Genomic DNA, 24,771 nt, shown 5'->3' with positions numbered 1-24,771 from the left:
ATCCAGACCTTAAATAGAGAACCTGGTAAAATTTGCTGTTCCTTGCCTCACCCCTCACATCATCTCTGTCCTTGTTTGCAGATCATCAATCTTTTTGTAGCTGTTATAATGGATAACTTCGATTACCTGACACGGGACTGGTCCATTTTAGGACCACACCACCTGGATGAGTTTAAAAGGATCTGGGCAGAGTATGACCCTGAAGCAAAGTAAGTAACCCAGCCTGGATATCAGAGAGCTCCTCAGGAGAGCAGGCCCATTATTCCATTATTTTCTGTTCTCTAGACTCAGTGCAGTAAGTGCCATGTTCCTCCTGCAGGAACTTTTTTTTTTTTTTTTGGTACAAAACTCCTAAAATAGATATCACCACCACGTACTGCTGGTGAATCCATAAGCCCAAAGAGCAAAGATACTCACAGAAATCTCAGCATTTGGGCTGCATTGATATCCCTGTCAGGCCATTGCTTTACTTTCTGTTGAGGAGATGTAAACTTAGTGAGGGGCAGCAGGAGACTGAGAAAAAGAGATTAGGGGGTTGGATTATTGTTGTATTTGTTTGTGATATTGTGGCTCTTCTGCTTGACTTTGTACTCACAGCAGAGCTGCTCTGCTCAAATCTCTGTTTTTTCATATGTCATATATGCCCACCACAAGCTGTACATTCACATGGCTGCATTACATTGTCTGCGGGGCTATTCACAAGAGCAGACTTGCAGGGATTTAAAGTTACACTACAACAACTCACATGAGGGCTTAAGTGACATTCAGTATTACATGCTCTGTTTGACACATGCTTAGGTTTAAAGTGCCTTTAGATCCCCGTGGCATTACTGTACAGTTGATAATTGTAATTGCAAAGCCCCTCCATAATGCAAAAGCCATGGAAAAGAGATTTGGGTGTAAACTAAAAGCAGATCTCTGTAGGAAACATAGTGTCAAGATTAGTCTGGGCTTAGGTTCTGCCATATGTGGGGGCGTGTCACGTTATGAAAGTGATACGTGAATTTAAACACTTCTTCCCGTTCGTGGTGACTTCCTGGGCTGGGGACTTTTAATATGGATGGGGAATAAGCACAGACTTGTAATAAATACACCATTTGTTAGCAAAACAGATGCTACTGTTTGTGCTTCCTTGAAGGCAAGACTGGAGTGGCTGAAGCCATATAACAGATAGCCACCCAGTTCAGATGGCATCCTGCTCCTCCCTCTTTATAAATGGGAAGCTCTTTTATTCCTCTTCCCCATCCATGTCCCATGCCCCTCCTCTGGCCCTGGTAACTTTCCTCCCTCCATGAGAGAATTCTTCTTTTGAGATGCCATTTACCAAATTTAAGAGAAACCCAACTGCTGCTGTGAAGGAAGTTCAGTACTTCGTTTTGTGCTCACTCTAGCCCAAAGCATAAACATTAAAGTATTAAAAGGCAGTGGCTTGGGGCTATTTATGTGGGAGGTAAACCACAAGGAAATAGACCCTTTACACTTCTCTGGCTGCTACAGGCCTCAGCCCAACAATAAGCAGGTATTTATTTTGAGCAGGTCAGTGAATGGGAACAGTACCCCAAATTATCTGTTCATGCACTAAGAAACTGCAATGTTGAAAAGGCTGAGGTCAATTCTTGCAAGTATTAACTCAAATATGACTGACAGCTGGAATTTCTGCACTAGTAGAAGTTATATGAGTGCCAGGCAAATCCTGCAGAAGGCACCAAATGCAAGAGGCCTGAAATAATACTTTAAGTTATGCCTGGGCTACAGGGAGCAGCAGCATGAGGCTGGAGAGACCTTAGTGACACTTTTTAGCTGTGGCTGCACTCCACAGGCCGGCCAGCAGGTCAGCCCTGGTCAGGCTGCAGCCCTCACTGTGCTTTCTTCTTTAGGGGACGGATCAAACACTTGGATGTGGTGACCCTGCTCCGGCGGATCCAGCCCCCGCTGGGCTTTGGGAAGCTCTGCCCTCACCGGGTGGCTTGCAAAGTAAGGCACACTGCTCTCGGGGAGGCTGGGCTCACAGCAGCTAAACCAGAGAATCAGCCAGAGAATACAGAATGGTTTGGCCTGAAAGGCACCTTAAAGACCATCTAATTCCAGCCTCTGTGCTTGGGCAGGGCTGCCTTCCACCAGACCAGTTCTTTTTCACTAAACAGCCTGCCGTGGCATTTCCTAGCTGGCCCTGCCTCACTCACTGGGCACATCCCAGCTCGCTGCCCACCAGGCAGAGCCAGCAACAGCGTGTCTGAACAAACCCTGGGCTGCCCCATGCCTCTCACCCGCTCCTCTGGGCTCCAACCACCCAGTCGAGGGCTGGAGGGTCACCAGCAGGTGGGTTGTGCACTACTCAGGGCCACCAGCCTTTTGCCTGGTTAGGAGAGCACATCTGTGCTAAATACAGCTCTCAAATACCAAGAACACACCTCTGCTTGTACTGTCCAACACCCATCTCGAGACAGATTAGGAGAGAGAGAAATAACAGGGCATTCTCATTGTGCAACTAATCCACAGGCCATGGATATTCACATAAGAGGCATGGCAGGTCTGGAGGGGGTCAGGAGCACATAAGGAGGAGCATGCTTCAGTCCACGTGTGGCAGTGTGATTGTTGTCTTTCTCCTCTTCATCCCACAGCGCCTTGTGTCCATGAATATGCCACTGAACAGCGATGGGACCGTCATGTTCAATGCCACTCTCTTTGCACTGGTCAGAACAGCACTGAGGATCAAGACAGAAGGTGAGAAGCTTGCTGACTGCAAGGATACAAAGGTGTTCATGCCAAGGTGTCCTGAGCTGGAATAAAATGTTTAAATGTTTAAAATGATCCAAATTACTCATATGCAGCACGTGGGACAAAAAAAGCTATGTAAAGAGGTTTGGAGGAATAATATCTTCTAAGGAAAGCACAGTGTTTCCCACTTCCCCCAGGAAGCCAGCGCTTCATGTAGTATCATCTCAAATTACTGATCACATTCTTCACAGTGGTCTGAAAGTTTAAAGTTTTAGATCAATGTCTGCTCGCACAGCAATTAGGAGAAGGATGAAGGGCAAAGAAGCCTCCTCTTTGTACGCTGACTGCAGAGCTGAGCCACTTCTTGACGGCTGTTGCCACTGATCTTCCAATCCGAGGGAGAAAAAAGAGCTTGGACTCGAGGGTCTCATCTCACACAAACTCCTCCTGTGCTTCCATTAGCATGAGTTAACATTACATTATAGTAACAGAGGTGCTGTAAAGAGAGATGAGAAGTAAAGGGACTATTAATAGCTTTGCATAGACAGCAGGTATATTTGAGGAAAGCAGACAAGATTTGGGGCTCAGCTTGTCCTCTTTGTTGCTCTCTGTCACCTGCTGTAATGAAAGATATTGGTCCTGAGTCCAAATCTGGCTTCATGTATTAATGAGATGCATTGAAAGGGAGTGTAGGTCTGTGATGCACAGCTAAACACCTCTGCCTCAGGAGTGGCTGCATTGCATTTCAGGCCTGGGGAAGCAGTGACCAGCAGAACTTTACCTTACAGTGCCAGCTGTACACAGCTGAGCCAAAAAACAGTAGCAAAACAAAAAATGATATTAAGGCCTTGAAAGTTGTGCTAAACAGAATTTGTCTGTAGCGCAAGAGACTCTCCTGAGGAAAAAGCCACCCACAATCCCTGTAAGACATCTCGTGCCTTATGAAACAGAGACCCAAAAAGGATTCAATTCTCTTGCCTGTCTGAGAGAGCCTCATACTCTTGGAGTCATTGCCAGTGAACTCCTGGGAAACCATCTAAAGCCTCAAAAGCTTTCTTTCTTTCTTTCTTGCCTTAGCAGGATCTTTTAAGTGGTCAGGGCAGGAGTTTGGAATTAGCCCTGCTGAGTCAGGTTTCTGCCTTTGATGCTGTCCATGTGTTGCATCCTCAGCAAGTTATTCCATGTCCCTATCTTCACTGCATCCTATTACAAGAACTACTGCCATGCAGAGCCCTGTGCAGCACCCTCACGAGCCTTAGTGCTGGGGAGAAATAAGAAAAATTGCAGGAAAAACCACCTTTAGAGGGACAAGATACTGGTTTCAGACACCTAGAGAGAGAGAAGAGAGAGGTTTGAATGTACATAAATCAAGAATTAAAACTGAAGGTAACTCATTTGAGAGGAAATGGGTATCTAGAAGGAAAGTCACCTCTCTACCCAGAGATGACTATGCATATTTAGGAAGAAGACCTCTTGCTGTGAGGGAGCTTTAGGAATGGTCTGAGCATCTCTTGGCCCAAAACTTTCCACTACTGAAAACACTCTGATATTTACCTCCTGAGATTTCCACGCCAGACATTTAATTGCTCCTCTGCAGGGTCTGCTTAATTCCTGTCTCTGATGATTTTCACCCTGCAGGTAACCTGGAGCAAGCCAACGAAGAGCTGAGAGCAATAATTAAGAAAATCTGGAAGCGCACCAGTATGAAGCTGCTGGACCAGGTGGTGCCTCCTGCAGGTGGTGAGTGCAGGATCTTGTCCCTGTCTCTGAGGATCTCTGTTTTTTTCCCCCTCCTGTCCTGTCCTAGTGCACGTCATGATCATCAGGTGGAATAGGGGGGACAGGCTTTCTTCTCAAAGCTATCAGTATTTCATCAGGCTGTTCTATAGGAACATGAATGTGCTGTTCTTACTGCTGAGAAATCAGGGAAAGAAAAAAATATGCATAAACGGGAATTGGTGCATTGGCATCCAGTGTGGCATTCACTGACTTTCCAGGTGGCCCCATGGGCACAAAACAGCACTTGGCAGTCAGCCAGCAGAAGCAGCCAGGTCCTGAGCTTTGCTCAGCCTGCTCTGAAGTTCAGTGGCCCATGCCTTCTAAAATTTCCAGTGGGTTTGCAAGAAAGGAGGAGAGCTACCTGGAGAAAAACGTAGTGCACGTTTTGGCTGACTGACAGTTTTTATTGTGTGGGAGCACGGCTGTGACTGCATTTCGGGGGAGAGGTGATCTTCTCTGTTCACTCACACCCATGTTAGGCACAAAGGGACAGAATCCCAGCGCAGAGAAGGGTCAGAGCAGGCCTGGGATGGATGATCAGTCAGAGGCTGTTGGCGAGCCAGCCTGTGAATAAGTCTTACCCCAGGCTGTCACAAGACAGCAGCATGTGTTGACCCAGACGGGGAGGCTGCTGCTATAACAAGATGTTTAACCAACACCAGAGACTGCAAAGGTTGGATGTGCTCCTGCTGCAGGGGCTCTGTGCCAGCAGAGCCAGTCTGCCCCAATGCCACCTGCACCTCTCCTCCTCACTGTTCACAGCAAGCTCTGGCTGCAGAGCAACCCCTTCCTTCAGCCCTGCATCCTGATGCCATAAAAAGCAGAGATGAACCGCAGTGCCCAGTGTTCCTTCCACATGAGCAAATACACCGAGAAATCAGCTGCTTATTGAATTTATTTTTTCGCCCCCCTCCCTTTGCAGATGACGAGGTGACCGTGGGGAAGTTCTACGCCACTTTCCTGATCCAGGAGTATTTCCGGAAGTTCAAGAAGCGTAAAGAGCAGGGGCTGGTGGGGAAGCCCTCGCAGCGCAACGCGCTGTCCTTACAGGTGACAAGCGGGCCCCGAGTGGACAGGGGTGGTACAGTAGAGACAGGTGGCCCCACTTCCCTCTTCAGCCATTCTGGGGGTTGCAATGGGCTATCCCTGCTGGAAAGGAGTTTGTAGACCACTTGAATTATCACACCAATCCTTTTGGATAAATACCTGAGTATCATGGGCTCACAATCCCTTAGCTCTGGAAATGGAAGGCACAGGTGAGGCATAATCACAATTTATCAATCTGACAGTAATATTTGATATTTGGGATCCTTTGAACTGGTATCTACAGACATTTGCTTACTCCCACATACATTTGACCCATTCTGAGTGCATGTTGCCAGGAGACAAAATCACTTAAAATGCAAAAAGCATACCTGGATGCCAAGGCCATCCAATGGACAGGGCATTAGACTGTAAGGACTGGGATTTGTTCCCCACTGTGATACATGTTCACTCAGCAGATTACCAGGCTGTGTGACAGAAAGAGAAAATCCTGTTGACTGTACAAGCAGTCCCTCGAGGATATTTATGTCCCTCGAGGATACTTTGAGAAAAAAGGGTGACTCTGGAGTTTCTGCAAGCTGAAAAGTGCTGTGATGTGGGCACAAACACAGAACGAGGCCTCGGTACACCCACAGCTTACCACCCTGGATGGACTCTTTGGAACAGACTCCAGTCAGTGAGGGATTTGAGGACTTTGTAGGTCCAATGCCAGAAGCTTAGTTATTAAATCCATGTTTAAGCTGCTGATGAAAAAGAAGAGATTTTCTGAGGCACCAGAGTACATGGTTCAGCTGGAACTGTGGCTGCTCTAGAGCTTCTGGTTGTGGATCTGAGAACCCAGAGTTGAAAGCACGCAGACCTGCTCAGTCAAGCTTGTGGATTTGTGTCTATGTCCTGCTGTGATGGAGCCAAGGACTAGCAACAAACATTCCTTGGTTTGCATTGCACAAACATTCCTTGGCGTGGAGAGAGTTTCTCTCTGCCTGAGGTGGTGATGAAAGAACAGGGTTTGTTGGTGTTTCTCTAGGAGCTGGGGGGTGCTGTGTTAACTGAAGGGGCTCCACAGTGTTTAGGAAGAAATGGCAATGCTGTTGTCTCTCCCGTGCCCACTCGGAGATATGAAGCTCTATAGTTTGCTGTTTTGCAGGCTGGTCTGCGCACACTCCACGACATTGGGCCCGAGATCCGGCGAGCAATTTCTGGAGACCTGACAGCTGAAGAAGAGCTGGACAAGGCCATGAAAGAAGCTGTTTCTGCTGCCTCTGAAGATGATATCTTCCGGGTAGGTTCTGAACAAGTTTGTGAGCTGAGGCTGAGCTCAGAGTGCTACATTCTCTTTTGTTCGTTCTGCATTTCAGCTGGGCCCTCTTTGTTTGGTAGATCTTACTGGAAAACGGTGTGGACCTAGGTCCTAAGTTTTATCCCAATCCCTTCTCTCTTTCTCTCAAGGGAAACTTCTCACTGGAAGATTCCCTTGCGAAACATAAATTAAAGAACAGATCAGTGCAGCCATCTTGCAATCTGCAGAGCAGCAGCCAGGCACACTTTAGTGTTTTGTTCACTCCTTTCAGTGGCACTGGTAGCATCCTTCCAAAAAGTACACAAGGACCCAGTAGAGCTCCTATGGAAGGAGAAAAATTTCTGAACAACTTAGCTAAAACATTTCTCTTTTATTTCATTCCTGTTTCTTATAATTGTTTTCTTTGGTGAATTGTTTTCTTTTCTTTCTTTTCCTGTCCTTTGGCATTTTTCTCCTTTCTTTACAGAAAGATGCTGTCAGTCCCTTTCACTGCCCATCTAAACAGTACATAACTGGCTCATTTCTCTTCATTTCTTCCTCCAGGTGCTTAATAGTTTCTGGTGCTCTTCTCAAATTCCCCCTCACACCTAAACATTCCTTTGTAACTGCACTGGGAAAACCAGACAGCAGCTCCCTGGCTCCATAGCCCATCCTGGACCCCCAGGACTGGTGGGAGGTGCAGAGACACACACCTGCCAGCCCTCTGAAGCCCCAGCCTGTGTGTAGCTAGTCTCTGTGACAGAGAAGTCCTCACAGTGCCTTCTGGAAGAGAGAGCACCAGTGCCATCATGCACACTTTGGTCCTCATTTTTTTTTTTTTCCCTCAAGAGCAGTCTAAGAAGGAAAACACCGGGGCCCTCGCACATCTCACTCACAAAGGAAAAATCCTTTCTGTTTCTCTGACAGAGAGCTGGAGGCTTGTTTGGAAACCACGTGAGCTATTACCAAAGTGACGGCAGGAGTGGGTTCCCCCAGACGTTCACCACCCAGAGACCTTTGCACATCAACAAGTCTGGCAACAACCACGGAGATACCGAGTCTCCATCTCACGAGAAGCTGGTGGACTCCACCTTCACTCCCAGCAGCTACTCATCTTCAGGCTCCAACGCCAACATCAACAATGCCAACAACACTGCCCTGTGTCGCTTCCCCAGCCCACCCAGCTACCCCAGCACTGTCAGCACGGTGGAAGGCCATGGGACCCCCTTGTCACCCACCATATGCGTGCAGGAGGCTCCCTGGAAACTCCCATCCAAAAGGTAAGTCTCCCAGCAGAGAGGGAGCCGAGGGAGCAGGTGTTGGAAGGTGCATGCAAACACCAGAGCACTGCTGCCGAGCCAAAGTCACTCCCAGACATTGCCCAGCCTGCAGCCTGGATTGAGCCTTGTGGTTCTCCACTTGTGCCAAAGCCCACAGATACACACCAACTGGCCACTGCAGAGCACCAGCGCTCTTGCTGACCAACACACTTGACTTCTTTGGGCTTTATCAGGAGGAAATCTTTGTAAGAGCCAAAGGGAACCTTATTTATCCCTCCTTCACCACGGGGAGGTGTTTTATCAACTGGTGACTCAAGGAGACTGCTCTTCATGTCTTAATCGCCCAATAGGGAGCTTTGTTGAAGTCAGTGGGTTTTCATTCAGCAGGTCACATCCCTACAGAGGTCACCAAAGACATTCTGGGAGGAGGGAGGCAAGGTTTTCAGAAACAAAGCAAAGAAAATCCCCTTCTCTGGACAGTTTTCAAGCTCTCTACACACAGATGACTAACACAAAAGGAGTATAATTTTTCTCAGTGGGGGATTTCTTTTAATACTTTCAGAAACAGCAGGAAAGAGATGGATTTTTTTTTTTTCAGTGCAGAGAGTGCACAGTGTGAAAAGGTGGCCAAATGCTGCCCCCAGAAAGGTCAGAATAGGACAATAAGACAGAGGAACTTCAGTGGGTGCAGAATTGCCCAAGTGAAGAGTCCCGTGGTTCTTCTATTTCATGCCTTCCTGAGGGAGTTGCACAGCATGTGTTCCCTTGTGCCCTCCTCCCTGCTGAACTCGTGCTGGTGTGACACTGCTAACGGGGTGTTCTTTTCTCTCCTTGCTTCCCTGGGCACGTTCCTTGAATTAGGACACATTACTACGAGACACTGGGACGGTACGTGTTCTCCATACCCCCCTAATGCTGCCTGGGTGCAAGACCCACTATCTTCATCCTGTTCAAACTCCAAATTCCCATGAATGCTGAATATGACCTCTCCTTTTTGGTGTCAGTAGGGCTGAAATAGAGATAGTGATCACCGTGACAGCTCCAGAAAATGCTCCCAACTCGGGGCAAGTAGCGGTCCATGTTCTGGCTATTTTCTAGATTAGGGTTTTTTAGAGATTCTAGCTGGGCTCACACATCTACACATCCTCTGATCAAAGCACAGTGAAGTACACCCTGGCACGTTTGTGCAAAAATTCCGTATGGTTTTGGCTAAACACAGACAGTTGAACAGGAGGAGATGCCAGGTACTGATTTTTTTCCCCTCTGCACCCTCCCATTTCAGAGGAGGGGCACTGCAGCACTGTCCTACAGGCTCTTTTACACAATGCATACCCACATTTCTCCCAATGGTTTCTGCTTTAACCAGATGACAAGATAATGTTGCCCCTCCAGTCCCTAAAATACGAAAAAGAAAACAAAAGCCACCCTGCTCTCTTCTGCAAAAGCTAGTAAGAAATTGAAATCGTTTCCACTACCTCCATGTCCATACCTCAAAGATTCAAGCTACCTCCAGGTTTTACTTTACTCCTCAGAAAAAGCAAAGTCCAAATGAAGCAAAATACGAGTGCTGAAATGTGAAACAGAGGGACAGAGAGGAGGCAAGCAGGGAATTAAGGGCTGGCACACCTAAGGCTTTGAACAGATCCTACTGAATTCAGTAGAAGCACTCTGCAGTTAAAAAAGGGGACGAAAGGTGGAAAAGCCAGCAAGGATGAGAACGTGACCAGCAGGCAGAGGGCAGAGCTGGTGCAGACTGAGGGATTTGGGAAGCAAAGGCCACACATCACATTGATGAGAGGGTTACTGTGAGTGTCCAGGAGGCTTCTCTAAAATCCATAACCAAATCTTTTGCAACAAGGGAAAAAGCTTATTCCTTATTCAGATTTTACTGTGAGTTCAGTGAGGCATATGGTTGGAAATGTGGTCAGTGTGATGTGCACATTCATAGAATGCAGGTAGTCACAGAGGACAAAATACATTTACAGTTTAAGAATCTGTGAAAGAGGACACAGACAAAGATTGTTGCCTTGTATTTGTGAACTCTGTAGCTCTGTTCAGTCATTGATTTTCCTATGAAGGCTCTTCAGCATCATAATAAACCTAGACAGATGGAGCCTGTCATTCTTGTCTTTGTAACAGGTTGTCTTTACCATCTCCATATCTTGACTTGTCTTTTTTGCTCATTAGCTCCAGTTCCAGAGACAGCCAGCTGGCAATTGTTTGCCAAGAGGAAGTGTCTCAGGATGAGACTTACGATGAAAATTTGAATGAAGACATTGAGTACTGTAGTGAACCAAGTCTGCTCTCTACCGAAATGTGAGCTTTGCAGCTTTAGTCAAGGTGTTTGGGTGGTTCTTTAATTAAGGGGGAGAGGTGGGAAGAGGTGACATTTTTCCACAAAAATTTCAATTTATGGGAGAAGGTCATAAAATTTTAGACAACTCAAATATGAGAAAATAATTCCAGTTCAGCCCTAGAAGTAACATTGAAAAGGTTATTAAAGATTATTTTTTCACCTGGGACTTTCTTTCTCTGAATGAGGCATCTGCAGGGCTGCCCTCCACATTCACTTCTACCTCCTGATGTTCCCAGAGCTCATTTTTAGAGTTCTCTGTCTCATGGTCTCTTGTTACTGCTCCTGGACCAGTAATAGTTTGAAGCTAGCTTGCTCTTGCATCCCTTTGCTAGCATGACCTTCCTGGCTTCCCTGCTGGAAGAGGGCTTTTTCTGCCCAATATCAGCTGCTTTTCTAAATCCCTCTGCTCTCCTTTCCCAGGCTTGCATACCAAGATGATGAAAACAGACAACTCACTCCACCAGAACACAACAAAGGAGAGGACACCCGGCACTCTCCGAAGAAGGGGTTCCTGTGCTCCTCAGCTCTAGGTAACCTCCCAGCAGGGCTGGGCTGTGTTTCCTCCACCTTGATGGAGTTCCCACATCTCCCTGAAGGAATCCCAGCCTGTGTGGGCACGGGTGTTGCTGTTTGCTGCATTCAGCTCATGAGGCCATGAATCCCAGGGCGTGCAGACAATCCTGATCAGGCACATGGCTCTGCTGGCTTCACACTCAGTCAGCAGATGAACCTGTGGTTGTTTGGACAGTCCCTGTGATCTGTTTGATCAAGCCTGCCTGTCAATTAGGGCAGTCTATTTGAGAGCTGTAGGCTCTCCAAACAGTCACCAGGAAGTCACTGAATAGGTGAGCCTTGAGCCTACGGTGTTCTGCTCTGTGTGTATTCAGCAAGGAGAAATGAGAGACTGTCTCCTTTGTCTGCTGCCAGGAACACACTGAATGTCAGATTAAGTTAATATGACATACATTTGCCTTCTGCTCTAATTGTCCCTGGAGATTTTCAAGTGCTTCACTGTGAGATGAAACCCATGAATCACAAGGTTTTATGAAAGTATCAAGAGTCTGTGACAAAATGAACTCTTAGGTATAGCATTTTTCAGCCTTTTTCTGAGTATTGGTGTGGTGGAAAAGGGCATTGAAGGGAGAAACTAAAAAGAATCGTGTGTATAAAATACATTTTTACAGAATAACAGTGACAGACTGGTAGTGTCATATTTAAAGTGAGGCTACGGAGCCTTCACTGAAATCCTTCAGGATGCTTCACTGTTCTAACAACATTTACTTTATTTTAAATCTTAAAATATTAGGAAATGACAACTTCTATATCTATCTGTAAGGCAGTCAGCCCTTGATACAATGCTTCACTAACTACATTCTAGTGAATATTTATATACTGATGTCATACGCATTTTAGTAGTTGGGTTTTTTCTCTAGAAAGAGGAAATACTTTTAACCTGCGTTCTCTAGGTTATACCATATTTTCTCCAACCCTGAGAGGGCTTTTTCTCAACAATCCAATATTAAAGATACTTACTATTTTCAGAATTCTATTTATCTTTCCTTCTTTAGAAAAAATGTCAACAAAATTAAGAGGACCACAAAATATTTTAGTGTGAATCTTTAATAATGAACTTATTTGCCATTTTTCAGAAGTAAAGCACTTGATCATAAACATCCTTTTCAGGAGTTTTAAATTCCTCATTGGGAGTACCTTTCTCATATTTGGAGAAGTAAAATTTAATTTTATAGCAAGTAAACAACTGTGTCTGTTTCAGCAGCTCCCTCTAAAATGTTTTTTTCTCTCTTCCCTTCCTTCCAAATTCTGAAAATTCATTTCTGTCTAAGTCACCTTCCATTCACCAGTAAATTCCCCATTGATGGATTCAGTTGCACTTGACCTTGCTATAGGCACAGTCTCACAAAGTGTGGTATGTCTGGCAGCTGAGGGACACAGATCACATGCCAGCAGGGTGCCAGTGTCACCTGAGCAGCACAATGTCCCCACCTGTGTGTTGTGTGCAGCCAGCCCAGCACCAGAGTCTCAGCTGTCACATCTGAGAGCGCTGCCACTGCTTGGGAGGGAAATCAGCTGCACGTGTTTTAAAGGAGAAAAGTGTGCAGAATCCTACCTTGCAGCAATCCTACCTTGCAGCAATCCTACCTTGCAGCTTGCTTGGAAGGTGGAGTTGGTTGGTTTGTGATGCCTGAGTGCTTTCTGTAAACACATTTGCTTTGGAAAGGGCACGGTGCTGAGGGGAGTGGACAGAGCCTGAAGCATGTGAGTCTTTGCTGGAGGTCCAGTGGGACTGCACTAAAAGAAACTGAGACCAGGTTACCTGTAGTGTGTTATGAGTGATGGACACATCGTGTGTGTTGCTGTTTCAGGTCGAAGAGCATCTTTTCACTTAGAGTGTTTGAAAAGACAGAAAAACCAGGGTGTGGACGTCTCACAGAAGACAGTCCTGCCTTTGCATCTGGTCCATCATCAGGTGAGTGTTAATAACCAGACGTGGCCCCTGCCACCTGCAGTGCCCCCTAGAGCATCCCAACCCACTGTTTAAAAATCATTTGGGATAGATTCTCACCCCTACCAAAGGCCCAGGTTTCAGCAATCAGGATTTTTATCATTCCCAGAATGCTACAGGAATATGTCCCTTGGAGTCAGCCACAGTTACCACTGTCTGATGCTCATGAATGAATAAAATAAAATACTAGCAACAAGATGAAAATAACTACCCAAATTGCATGCTGCAATGCACTTACGCTGGCTTTGATGGCAGTATGCACATGAATAAAGTGTGCACAGTCTACTTTAATATTAATTAAAGGTAACCAGTAAGTGTAATTAACCTTTTTAAAACACAAACTGATTACATGTAATCAATCAGCTTCCTAAGCCCTTTGTAACTGTGTTCAGCAGCCTAGCAAATATATGCCTAAACACATACCTGGATGATTAGCCAGCTGTCAGGCTCCAAAGGAGAGCTGTGTCTTCTGCTTTGATGTTGCCACTTTTTGTCACCATTAAAAGAAACAGGTGCAGATGGCAGTGCCAGCCTTGCAGGTGGCATCCTGCTCTGTGCAACCCCCTCAGGCAGGGTAGAATGGCCTTGCTGCTTCTTTAGGCTGCCACAAGGGCAGAAAATGCCACACAGCAAGAATGGGAGGAGTGAGAAGTCACAGGAGTGACAGAGGGGTGGGCTTGAGGCTCCCTGGCTTTTCTCACCTCCACTTCCAGAGAGTTATCCTTTCATTATTGAGCTCCAGAAAGCAGTGGTCTGCAGAGAGTTACAGCTGTGGCAGGGACAACCAGAAAACGTGTTGGAGCAGGGAGTTGGTCAGGAAAGAGCTTCCCACATTCACCACAGCACCAACAGCCCTCCTGAGACTTCCTGCCCTCCCCTGGCAGGCCAGGCAGAGGGAACACAGGCCTGCCAGCCCTCCCAGCCCACACAGCTGACAGGATCACCTCCCTCCAAACCTCTTCACCCTTTCCCAACCCATCAGGCAGCCCAAAACCTGGAGGGGTGGGGCTCTGCCCACACAGGCGTCACTCAGCCAGACTGAAGGGCTAGCCTGAAAGAGGCATCTGGCTGCCAGCTGGCAACACTCAGCAATGTTCACATTTACAAAAATGTTAACCAACAACAGGACCTAAAATGTTAACCAACAACAGGACCTGAAATAAGACCAAAGAGTGGAAAGGTTGTCTCTGCTAAACCTAGTGGATTCTGTTGCTGGGAATGCTTGAAGAGGTGTTCTCATGGAATCACCTGTACGTCATAATATGTAAATGTGTCCAGCTGAAGCTCAAAGCAGTCCTACAGAGCGTCCTTCAGCTTCCTCAGAACCTCACATTCTTGATAAAACATTTTGTGTAAGTTTCTGCCAACAAGCTGGAAAATTGGTTCTGTTGTCCTGCCTGACAGATCCAGGTCTCTCCTTGAAGTCCTGGCAGTTTAAGGGATGTGCTGAGGCCATCATAGCCTGCAGGGTATGACTTATTCAGAAGTTTTAAGGGCTTTCTTCCTCATTGAAATTTGATAGGAGTCTGACATCTAATTACTGAGAAAACCTCGGTGAACTTGCAGGTGACCAAGAATTACTTTTTTCAGAATGAAAAATCCTTTTTTTCTGACACTGAAGTCATCAGCACAACATAATTATCAGTACCCAAGGATTTCAGTGGCAGATGGCCTGAGCTTCACTGAACATTAGATAGCTTTAAGTGAGCTGTCCAGTTTAAATTAGTCAGTTCAGTCCCACTGTGGTGAGTGGAGAGAAGGAGCATCACCAAAGGGCGAGTTTAAGTCTCGTGTAAGTCATGTCTTTGAGGCAGCATTCTCAGGCAGGCAGTGAAGAGCAGGGAGGCTTGCCAGTGCCTTTCTGCACAGTTAGCTTAGACTAAACCCAGAGCCTTGCCCTAACAGAATCCACACGCTTTTGTAGTTTCTGTGCATTTATTTCACTGCTCAGCCATGAGCTCTGTGAGATGAGCTTATGACTCTGACAGTCTTGCTTATAGAACAAGGAAGCAGTCACCATCAATAAGGCATCAGATCAGCCCTGTGCAACAAGAGGCCTCTTGAGGAATTCATTTTAAGAGGAGGCTGAATGATTCAGAGGTTGTGTATATGATTACAGGAAGGACTGGATGGCTGAAAGTATAATCATCAGATATTGATCCTCCCACCAACAGCAAGATGCCTTAAAATCCAGTTGTGGATTTCAAGTTATTGCCAACCACACACACATCTAAAATTCATATCTGGTATCTGTTCAGGTTCCTCAGAAGACACTTAAAACAGCAACTGGCAATAAAAGTCTGTGCTGTGTGTGGTGTCAGTGGTGGGAAAATGAGTTGCTGTCTCCCCCACTGGAGAAGATGTGGTGTTTCTGGCAGAACCGTGGGGAATGGGGCTGCATCCTCCTGGCAGTGCTGTGGGAATGGGGCTGCATCCTCCTGGCAGTGCCGTGGGAATGGGGCTGCATCCTCCTGGCAGTGCCAAGGGAATGGGGCTGCATCTCTCCTGGCAGTGCCATGGAAATGGGGCTGCATCTCTCCTGGCAGAACTGTGGGGAATGGGGCTGCATCCTCCTGGCTGTGCTGTGGGGAATGGGGCTGCATCCTCCTGGCAGTGCCGTGGGGAATGGGGCTGCATCCTCCTGGCAGTGCCGTGGGGAATGGGGCTGCATCCTCCAGGCAGTGCTGTGGAAATGGGGCTGCATCCTCCTGGCAGTGCCGTGGGAATGTGGCTGCATCCTCCTGGCAGTGCTGTGGGAATGGGGCTGCGTCCTCCAGGCAGTGCCGTGGCTCCCAGGTTAAAGAACTGCGGTTCTGAAACTTTCCAATACAGTGCTTGGCACTAGCACTACCATGAAAAGGCAACCTTGCAAGATGAGTTTGCAGCACACATCCAAACCCTGGCAGCTGTGTTCATAAGCCTCGAGACTCTCCAGGCCTTTCTCGGATGGTTTCTCCAGCACCTCCCTGTCCCAGCCCTGCAAGCTCTCGCTCACGTTGTCCCTCCTCTGTCCGCAGGCATTAGCAGTGGCCGGCCTGAGTCCCCTGCTCCAGCGAAGCCATTCCCCCACCATGTTCTCTCGGCTGTGTGCTACGCCCCCGGCCACGCCGTGCAACCGGGGCTGGCCGCAACAGAACATCCCAACGCTGCGCCTCGACGGGGCCGAGTCCTCGGAGAAGCTCAACAGCAGCTTGCCGTCGGTGCACTGCGGCTCCCGGTACCCGGAGAGCGGCGGCAGCCCCAGGAGAGCCCGGCCGGTGTCCCTGACCGTGCCCAGCCCGACCGCAGGGAGCAGCCGGCAGTTCCACGGCAGCGCCAGCAGCCTGGTGGAAGCGGTAAGAGCGCACGGGCACCGAGGATGCTGTGGCACGGGCAGCTGGAAAAACATGGCCCTGCAAGAGCAGGGCAGCAGAAGGAGAGCCCTTCTCCCTGCAGGGGTTTAGAAGCGTGAATGGGAGAAGGAAACGCAGCAGGGAAGAGGGTTGCGTTGGAGGTGTGGCAGGGTTGATGCTGCAGGGTACTAACACGTGTCTTTGTGTTCTGGTTCCCCACCTGCTTTTGAAGGTCTTGATTTCGGAAGGACTGATGCAGTTTGCTCAAGATCCAAAGTTCATTGAGGTCACAACCCAGGAGCTCGCAGACGCCTGCGACATGACGATAGAAGAGATGGAAAATGCAGCAGACAACATTCTCAATGGTAACAGCAAGCAGAGCCCCAATGGCAACCTCTTGCCTTTTGCTAACTGCAGGGACCCAGGGCAGGACAGTGCAGGAGAGGAAGAGGAAGAGGTGCAGAACCCGGATTGTAGGATAAGTCAGGAGGAGCTCAAGGACAGCAGGATTTATATCAGCAGCCTGTAGTTGCCAGGGCTGGAAGCGATGCTGGTTTTTTATTTGTTTCAATGTTCCTAATGGGTTTGTTTCAGAAGTGCCTCACTGTTCTCGTGACCTGGAGTAACCGGAACAGCGTTCTTCATTCATTTCTGTTGGGACGAGTCGCAGAGTTGGGTGGTGTAAGAAAGCTTTTCAGGAGCGGATATAACCCCAGCACGTGTCCATGAAGGAAGAGTGAGGAGGAGGAGAAGAAGAGGAGGAGAGCCAGCTCCCTCTTTTTTTCAGTCCCTGCACAAGGAACGACAGCTGCCTCCGGAGCACGAAGGGGAACCTCAGCTTCCTGTGGATCGCCCTAGCCAAAAGGACCCTGCGCCAAACGGGTGTCTTTCAACCTTGCTTGTAAAAATCATTTTGCACATATTCTGTATGAGCCTCACCGTCTCCATAAAGCCAAGGCCCTTTGCTTCGGAAGGAGAGGAAGACTTCTGCTGTGGATTCCCACACGGCCACGGGGAGGAGGAAGCAGGAGAAGCCCGAGGCGCGGCCCAGCCCTGCCCAGACTCCGGCAGCGGCCCCTGCCGGCCAATCAGAGCTCGGGCGGTCACTCGCCAGCCAATCAGAGTTTAGGCTGTGTCCTGCCGGCCAATCAGAGCTAGCACGCCAACTGTGCCAGCCAATGGGAGAGCAGGCATGGCGGGGCTGAGAGGCCGCCAGGCCTGCGCAGAGTTCTTCTTGTTTCGCAGTTTGGTATTTTCTTGAAAGCATGTTGCAGTTTTTATTTTGACTATTTTATTATTATTATTATTATTATTATTTTGAGGGAGAAGGGAGTGTTTACAGCGTTTTGTAATCACCTACCTTTTTTGTTTTGGTTTATTTTCACCTTTGCAGATGTTAAATTGGTTTGATCATGTTGTATTATTTAAACTGGGGTTGGGGTGGTTTCTCCATTGGAATTTGGTGGAAGTATAACGATAGATGAGTTTTACCAACCATTATGTACACCGAGGATTTGTAATTTTATTTACTAGCAACTGAAACCTTTTGTTGTTGTTGTTTTATAATTTAAAGATAGTAGGCAATGCACTTGATATAGTCTTGCACATTTGAGTGATTGATTTGGGTTCTTTTTAGTGCTCAGTGTATCTGTGAGTGTGGGAGCAATAGGAGCGAGTGCGTGTGCGTGCGTGTGTGTGTGTAAGAGCAGTTCTCCACGTCCTGGTTTGAGCTGCTGGGTTTGGTGAGATCTGTATCTGGGGCCATTCGAATGCAAAAACAAACCACTGTCTCTGCTTTCGAAAAGGGAATCAGTAACTTTGCATTTTCTGTTCCACAAGATATGCAAAAACAATGCAATAATATTAATTTTAAAATAAAATTGTAAGTTGTGTCGGCATTAAAACTGTATAGAAAAAAAAAAATTTACGGGGGTGGGGGGAAACAAAAAAAAGAAAAACAAACCAGAAGACGTTACGCTTCGATATATTCCGTGTGATGTTTTATTGCATTGATAATGTTTCTGTTGAAGAAACCGTTATACTTGAATTCAGGTCAGTTTCAGTATTTTTCAAATATTTTTTTAAAATGAATTGCAATTGTGCCAAGCAAAGATAATGAATTGAATTAAGTTTGTTTAAAAAAAAAAAGAAAAAAAAAGAATCACTTCTTGTATATTTTGCTGCATGTCAAGTGAGTCATTTCGTATTTGGAATGTGCCAAGCTTTACCTTTGAACTTTTAAGTGCTTTTTTACGTGTGGTTGGGGAAAGGGTACTACTTTATTTTATTTTTTCCTTTTTTAATTTGTACGATGAACAAAGTGTACCTGGTGTAAGTAACTATTCTGCAATCCACTGACAGGTTGAACGTTACTGATTTTGCATATCTTGTGTTCATTTTCCTTCTTCCTCACTCCCTTTTAACGTGCACGATGACTTTATCGGTAGAGAATCTTTCTTCCCAAGACTGGGACATTTTATTCAGGCTTTGTTTTCTTTCCTTTTGCTCAGCTCCTCTAAAGGTCTTGTCCCACTCAAGGGTGGCAAGACCCCCAAAGCCCATTTGGCAGATCCATCCTACATGTTCAGCTGGCACCAGCAATTTAAGGAGCAGGGCGTAAAAAAATCTGGCTTCAAAATTATTTTATTAAATAGCTGAACCCTGATCAATTTTAGCAGGATCCTGGGATAAGAAATGCAAGAATCAGAACAGTTGGCAAAGTAAAATTATCTAACCCTGGGCTGGGCTAAAAGCAGAGGGAGAGGGAGAGAGTTGTGGATCTTTATTAGTGGAATTGCTGCAGGCTGGTCAAGATGCAGGTGCCAAGTGACTTTTTGGTGTTCCCATGCATGGTCTCAATCCTCTTCCCAGACTTTGGTGGGTGGTACTAAGTCACAAAACATCTGGCAGCACAGCATGTCCCAGGCACAATTCCTGACTAGTAAGTGTGAAACTCTCTCACACTGAAGGTTGGCCCTAACCCTGAGAGAGGCTGAAAAAACAGGCAGGTATTGTTAGATTTTATGCAACTGTTTTTTGTCTAGACTACTGCTGGTTTTTTTTTTTCCCTCCTCAGGATGATTCACAAACTTGCAGATCAGTTCTGAGGTGTGATCTGACTCAGAGCTAAACTTTGATCCAAATCTTGAGGTTCTGCAGATGCCTGAGAACACCCTTCACTTCATACATTGATCACGTTATTTTTGTGACACTCTTGTTTTTCTGCTCGATTCTCTGGGGCGTAAAGGAGAAATAGCAAAGGGTATTTTTGTCTGTACTTTTTGAACTGGCCAGTATCGGCTCAAGATACCTTGAAAAAAACCCAAATACTAGAGAAATACGAATCCATTTGTACAAGCATCTGTCATCAAAGTCATAATTCAAGGCTGTCCTGGAGAAAGTAACCAGCTGGTGTGGGTCAGTCTCATCCTTTCATCCCTGGTGCCTGTACGGAGATGGGCACACATGTGTGTCTCCCTGTGAGTTTGCTGCTGCTGATGTGCTCCAAAGGGACTTTGAAAGGGAAGAATGCCCGTGCCTGCCTGTTCCTGAAAATGCCATGTAAGGGCTCCCTAACTCATCTTCTTTCACTGCAAAATCCATCTGACCCTCCCAATGGAAAACAGGGGTTCTTCACTCCTGGGAAACAGCGCTTACCTAAATTAGTGACAACGAGCGCTTTGGATGCTTGACAGCCCATCTTTTAGGCTTTTTCTTGATGGAAAGGAAAATGACAGGAAGGATAGCGCCCCAGCCATTCTTGGTGAAAGATGTTGCTCCCTCGGGGGTCAGAGCCTATGGCCAGGGAAAACCCCAGTCTCTCCTGGAAGACCTCGTAGGTGCTGCAGAGTGGAAAATGAACGGCTAGCAGAGAATGCAAATGAATTCTGCAGTCTGAGGGGGAGGTTTTAAATTTAGTAATTGCTGGTGCCAGCTGTGCAAACTTCTCTTTCTGGGGAGGGTGGCTTTTTTTCCTTTTTTTTTCATTTCAGGTACTTCCAATGTGCACATTGTGACAGGCCTGAGCAAAGAGCTGCTGCCTCCTGCGAGTGAGGCAGAGGCTGGGGGACAGTGGGAAGGAGGGGGCAGGTTTAGTTCCTGGAGCATTTCCCTGTGTATGGGAGTGGATGGTGGGTACAATCACTGTGCTGTGGATGGAAGCTTTGAAGGAACCGATGGCTGAGAAGTGGCGTGGAAGGAAAGAATGGGGAAAATGATCTGCTGTTTGCCTCTGAGCATCTCTGACTCGCGAGAGGACACTGCAGACTAAAGACGTTTCTTATAAAACAACAAACCTCCTCCCTGTATCACTCCTGCTCATTAGTCCAGACAGTACTGGGTCAGCCACATCGGGTGCATTTCTTTTTTTCTTCCCTATTTCTGTGTGGCTGACGTGATGGGAAAGCAAGTGGAACTCATGATCCAGAGCTGGAGTTTCGTTGTCCACAGACCTTTTGTGCATCATCTGCCTCTTCAGCTGGACGTGTGGACGATGATGGTGTAGATGCTGCTGCTACCGCAGGGGTCCCGCCTGTTTTCTTGCCCTGCCCACCACACCCCAGCACGGAGGGACAGCCAGAGAGGCGCCATGTACAGAACCGCATCTATTTCTGCTTTGTTTTCTGACTCACAACCCTGCCCCAGTGACTACGACGACAACAACAACAAAAAAAAAAAAAAAGGGCAAATGCATTTTTTACATTTCTTGATAATTTCCAAAGCAATGTATCATTGCTTTCTTTAGACTGACGCCAATATAACAGATGTATGGGTCTCAGCCAGGCTCCTGTGTCTTTTCTGCCTGAGTTTCAGATTGCTGTATGAAATGTATGCGCGTTTGCACACAGACACAAGCAGACGAGGTGGCAGCACCCCGAGCCCGTGGGGTTGGTCACCTGTGTCACAGATGGAGTTGCAGGCCTTGCTTTGTACAAGTAGATGAGAAACCCCAACCCACTGGTCCAGGGAGCTGAAGTGAAGCAGCCCTACTGAGACAGAACTGAGTATCCTGAGATACATCCATGGTCCTGCTGTGACTGTCCCCACAGCAGGGGCACTGGCGGGGAGAGGAACACTGAATGGGGAATTTGGAGCACAACAATATTGAAGTAGAATCCAGTCAGGGGTTTCTGGTAGCAGTGAGATTTTATCAGTTCTCATAATGAAAACTGTAGTGCATGTAAAGAAAACATTCCAGGCCATCGGAAGCCTCAGTTCCCATCTTGCTAACACGAGACTGGAGGGCATTAGAGGCCAAGGAGGTTATATTGATGCAAAGGATGTGGAAAACAGAATTGGGCCCTGAAAAATTTAATTACATCTTTCCCCCATCTATTTTCTTCCTCAAAGGAGTCTAAGAAATACAATTCTCAATAGCTGCACAGGGTTTCTTTTTTTCTTCTTTTGAATGTTGTGAAACTTTAAAAGTTTTATTCTGGGTGAGCAAGCCCAGGGATCCAGAAAGTTTCCCATGGGATCTCAGTCCGTGGAGCTTTTATCTCTGTTCCTGCTTTGTTTCTGGAAAGCTAAAACCACTCTGGCCTTGCTGCTACAGCTCCCTGAGGTTGGGTGGGTGAGGGCAGAAGCACAGCAGGAGAAATGTCCTGTTCTGAAGACAGATTGGGCTCCAATTGCTTTCACAAAACTCAGTAGCATGACACTGGAATGGGAAAAAAAAAAAAAAAAAAAAAAACCCTTTTCTGATACAAACATTAGTGTTCTAGTTAAATTCTCCGTTCTTCTCCTCTCCCTTACGGGGAACTTAACACTTGAGCATAAAAACCAGGCCTTCTTTAGGGGCACAGGGCTCGACTCAGTTGCCTAAACGCGGGTGTCCGCTGTCATTTGAGATACCTACAGTATCCTCTGCCAGGTCTGCCGCAGCTGCTGGGGAGAGGCACAGCTCTGGCCCACGCAGGGCTGGTGTCACAGCCCCCAGCCCCAGAGGACGGCAGAGATCTCAGGTGGCAGGGGACAATTAGGCAACTTAATCAAGTCCCTTTCTAAAGGGCTAATTGAGAGGAGCAGCGCCAATGACTGATGTAATGAGGGAATCTTCATTAGCATTACCAAGGGCTTAGTTAGGCAGGATCAGGAGCTTGTCTCCACACTCCCATGCTGTTGTTTTTCTACCCCATGTCAGGCACTCTGCCTCCACTCCTGCGGCCTGAAGTTGGCTCTGCCTGGTCATTTCCTTAGGCCAGGATTAGCAGCTGCATCCCAGGCCCAGGGGAGCAGGGACAGGCTCAGGCAAGAGCAGGCATCACTCCACTCAGCCACAGATTTTTCTGCCAGCATTCCAACAGCCCCTTTCCAAAGCTTTTCCCTATTTGAGACAGAACCACAAACTCAGACACCATTTGCTGGCATCATCATTCAGGTGATTAAATACCTGTGTTTTTTTGTTAGCTCTCTCCCAGTTAGGCAGAAATGCTTTCAGTATTTTAAGCATCCTAAGTCAGTCTGTTCCCATCTCAAGCACCTAGGTAGACTGGCAGCCAATACTATCTAAGCATCATCGACTTTATGATTGCTCATAGAAATGATTGTTTCAAGCTTATTTAGTCTTAACAGTTTGAATGTGGGAAGATTTTGGAGGAGGAGGAGTGACATTGTAAATATCTCTGACAAACATTGCTGCATCACACACAAAAAAAAAAGGGGAGATACTTATAAAACTGCCTTAAAAATCAATTCCGAATGATGAATCTCCCTCCAAACAATTGCCGCTTGACAGAGCAAGGAATGAGTCACTTTGGGTGAATTCTGGCAAGAAGTGGTTGGAATCTAGTCCGGTTTCAGGAGCGAAAGTGTAATTTAGGAGCTGATCTCTCACTCAGTCTGAATTCACATCAGCACCAAGGACTGAGCACTGCAGGATCCAAAGGGTTTAAGGTCCGGGGGTACTGCCTGTGCATGGCTTGGGTCTGGCCCAGCAGGTACTGCGTACCAGTGTCTCCCAGTGACTTCAGGGAAGATGGGGTTCCTCAGCACCTCTTAAGTTCAGGCCCTGGAGCACCATTCCCTGCTCTGAACATCAGCTATAAATGTTGATAAATATAAGTGTTTTGCCTTCATTTGAATTGCCCAGAGCTGTAAAATGACCTCTCTCAAGTATAAATCAGTCCAGATATAAACCTCCTCTCCCACTCTTCCCTACGCTCCCTGCCCACCTTCCCAGCCCTCCCTTGCACCTCCACCCAAGCCCTTCCCTGTCTCAATTCTTTACCTCCTTCCACACTTTTATATCTAGTTTTCATGAACCCACAGAAATGCTTTTGTAAATACTGCTGTACAGTTTGTAACCGTCATGTAAGCCTGTCATCAGTGCCAGAGTCCGTCTTGCCCTCTCGCACGTTTTAAAATCAACAGAGGAAAGTTAGAGCGAGTGGCCCGCCAGTGAGCTATAGGGTCAACTCTGTGTGGGACAAATGTATATTCCTGTAAGATTGCATTTTTATCTAAGGAATGATGTTATTTTAAAATTGCTAATAAATTTCTAAACAATGTCCAGATTTGTTCAATATTGTAAATGGTATCAAAACTCCTTTGACGTTGCCCCCTCCTACCAGCAGTGGCTGAAAATCAAAGACAGCTTCCTGCAGCCCCTTATTTCCCATGGGTGGCCCTGCTGCCATTCAGGGGCTCTTGTCCCTGTTTAAGGGGCTGCAGAACGGTCTGCACAGCCACAGCCTGCCCTACTAAACAGCAGCTTAGGAAATCCAACTGCTGTCTGTGCTGCTGTCACCACAGAAATTCTGACGTGTCGCGATGTCCAATGTGTGACTCACATGCAACCACACACTTAACATTTTCTCTACTGGATTCCTTCTTACCAAGCACGTGCAACAGAAAATGAATGCCCTCAGCTTAAATGCAGTGTAATTAGGATATACATAAGCCATGAAGCTAATGGGATGATAACAAGTAACGTTCCACACATTTGCTTGTCGATTGAGCAAATTTGTTCTGCCATGGTTATCAGGAAATTACACCGCAATGCCAGCTGAGCACTGTGTTTGTGTTGCAGCATTATAAATCACAGTGTGCTCAGCCCAAGTACATCAGTCTAAGATGCAGTAAAATAATGCCTAAAGAAAAAAAGAACGGGTTTTTTTCAGTTACGCATATATATATAAATATTTTTCCCTGACTTGCACGTAACTGTCAGAACTGCAGGCTCTGCTGTTACTTTTAAATTGTGGTGTCACAAAACGTTAAAAACCCAGGAAGTGATGAAAACCTGTAGGTGTCATCAGTGCAGGGCAGAAGGCTCACCAACAGAAACCTCATTATCTGCAGGCTCAGACTGGCCACCAGTTAGAATTTGCCACCACAAAACCATAGGAAACCACCGTGCTCACGGCTGTTGGTCAAAGCCCAGCGAAGGGCTCAGCTTTGCTGGATAACTCCCTGAGCTGGCAGCTCAGCTCAGTTACAGCTCTGTGTGAGACCATTAG

General features: G+C 46.9%; 1 protein-coding gene and 1 long non-coding RNA gene across 5 annotated transcripts in view; one reads left to right on the top strand and one right to left on the bottom strand.

Annotated features, from left to right (window-relative positions):
* The window catches only part of CACNA1C (calcium voltage-gated channel subunit alpha1 C), a 457,698-nt gene extending 433,878 nt beyond the window's left edge, over positions 1 to 23,820 (top strand). For both annotated transcript variants that reach the window (XM_053943267.1, XM_053943268.1), the window contains 12 exons: positions 82 to 209; positions 1,878 to 1,974; positions 2,622 to 2,724; positions 4,357 to 4,458; positions 5,420 to 5,547; positions 6,689 to 6,823; positions 7,748 to 8,100; positions 10,288 to 10,416; positions 10,877 to 10,986; positions 12,841 to 12,944; positions 15,998 to 16,315; positions 16,545 to 23,820. In XM_053943267.1, the coding sequence (XP_053799242.1) occupies positions 82 to 209; positions 1,878 to 1,974; positions 2,622 to 2,724; positions 4,357 to 4,458; positions 5,420 to 5,547; positions 6,689 to 6,823; positions 7,748 to 8,100; positions 10,288 to 10,416; positions 10,877 to 10,986; positions 12,841 to 12,944; positions 15,998 to 16,315; positions 16,545 to 16,841 (2,004 nt within the window). In that variant the 3' untranslated portion in view covers positions 16,842 to 23,820. The remainder of the gene's footprint in view (positions 1 to 81; positions 210 to 1,877; positions 1,975 to 2,621; positions 2,725 to 4,356; positions 4,459 to 5,419; positions 5,548 to 6,688; positions 6,824 to 7,747; positions 8,101 to 10,287; positions 10,417 to 10,876; positions 10,987 to 12,840; positions 12,945 to 15,997; positions 16,316 to 16,544) is intronic.
* On the bottom strand, positions 12,059 to 14,233 carry LOC128788330 (uncharacterized). Of its 3 annotated transcripts, XR_008431033.1 has the most exons (3): positions 13,682 to 14,233; positions 13,404 to 13,466; positions 12,059 to 12,776 (listed from the first exon to the last, which is right to left on the bottom strand). It is a non-coding gene; the product is annotated as an uncharacterized LOC128788330 (long non-coding RNA). The 3 variants fall into 3 exon arrangements; XR_008431031.1 differs by having other exon boundaries at positions 13,404 to 14,233; XR_008431032.1 differs by having other exon boundaries at positions 12,059 to 12,766; positions 13,404 to 14,233.
* Positions 23,821 to 24,771: the final 951 nt, after the last annotated feature.

The sequence above is a fragment of the Vidua chalybeata genome, chromosome 5, assembly GCF_026979565.1.
Source record: "Vidua chalybeata isolate OUT-0048 chromosome 5, bVidCha1 merged haplotype, whole genome shotgun sequence".
Classification (NCBI taxonomy): domain Eukaryota; kingdom Metazoa; phylum Chordata; class Aves; order Passeriformes; family Viduidae; genus Vidua; species Vidua chalybeata.
The sequence above is the reverse complement of the archived record's forward strand: the minus strand, read 5'-3'. Positions and strand labels throughout refer to the sequence as shown.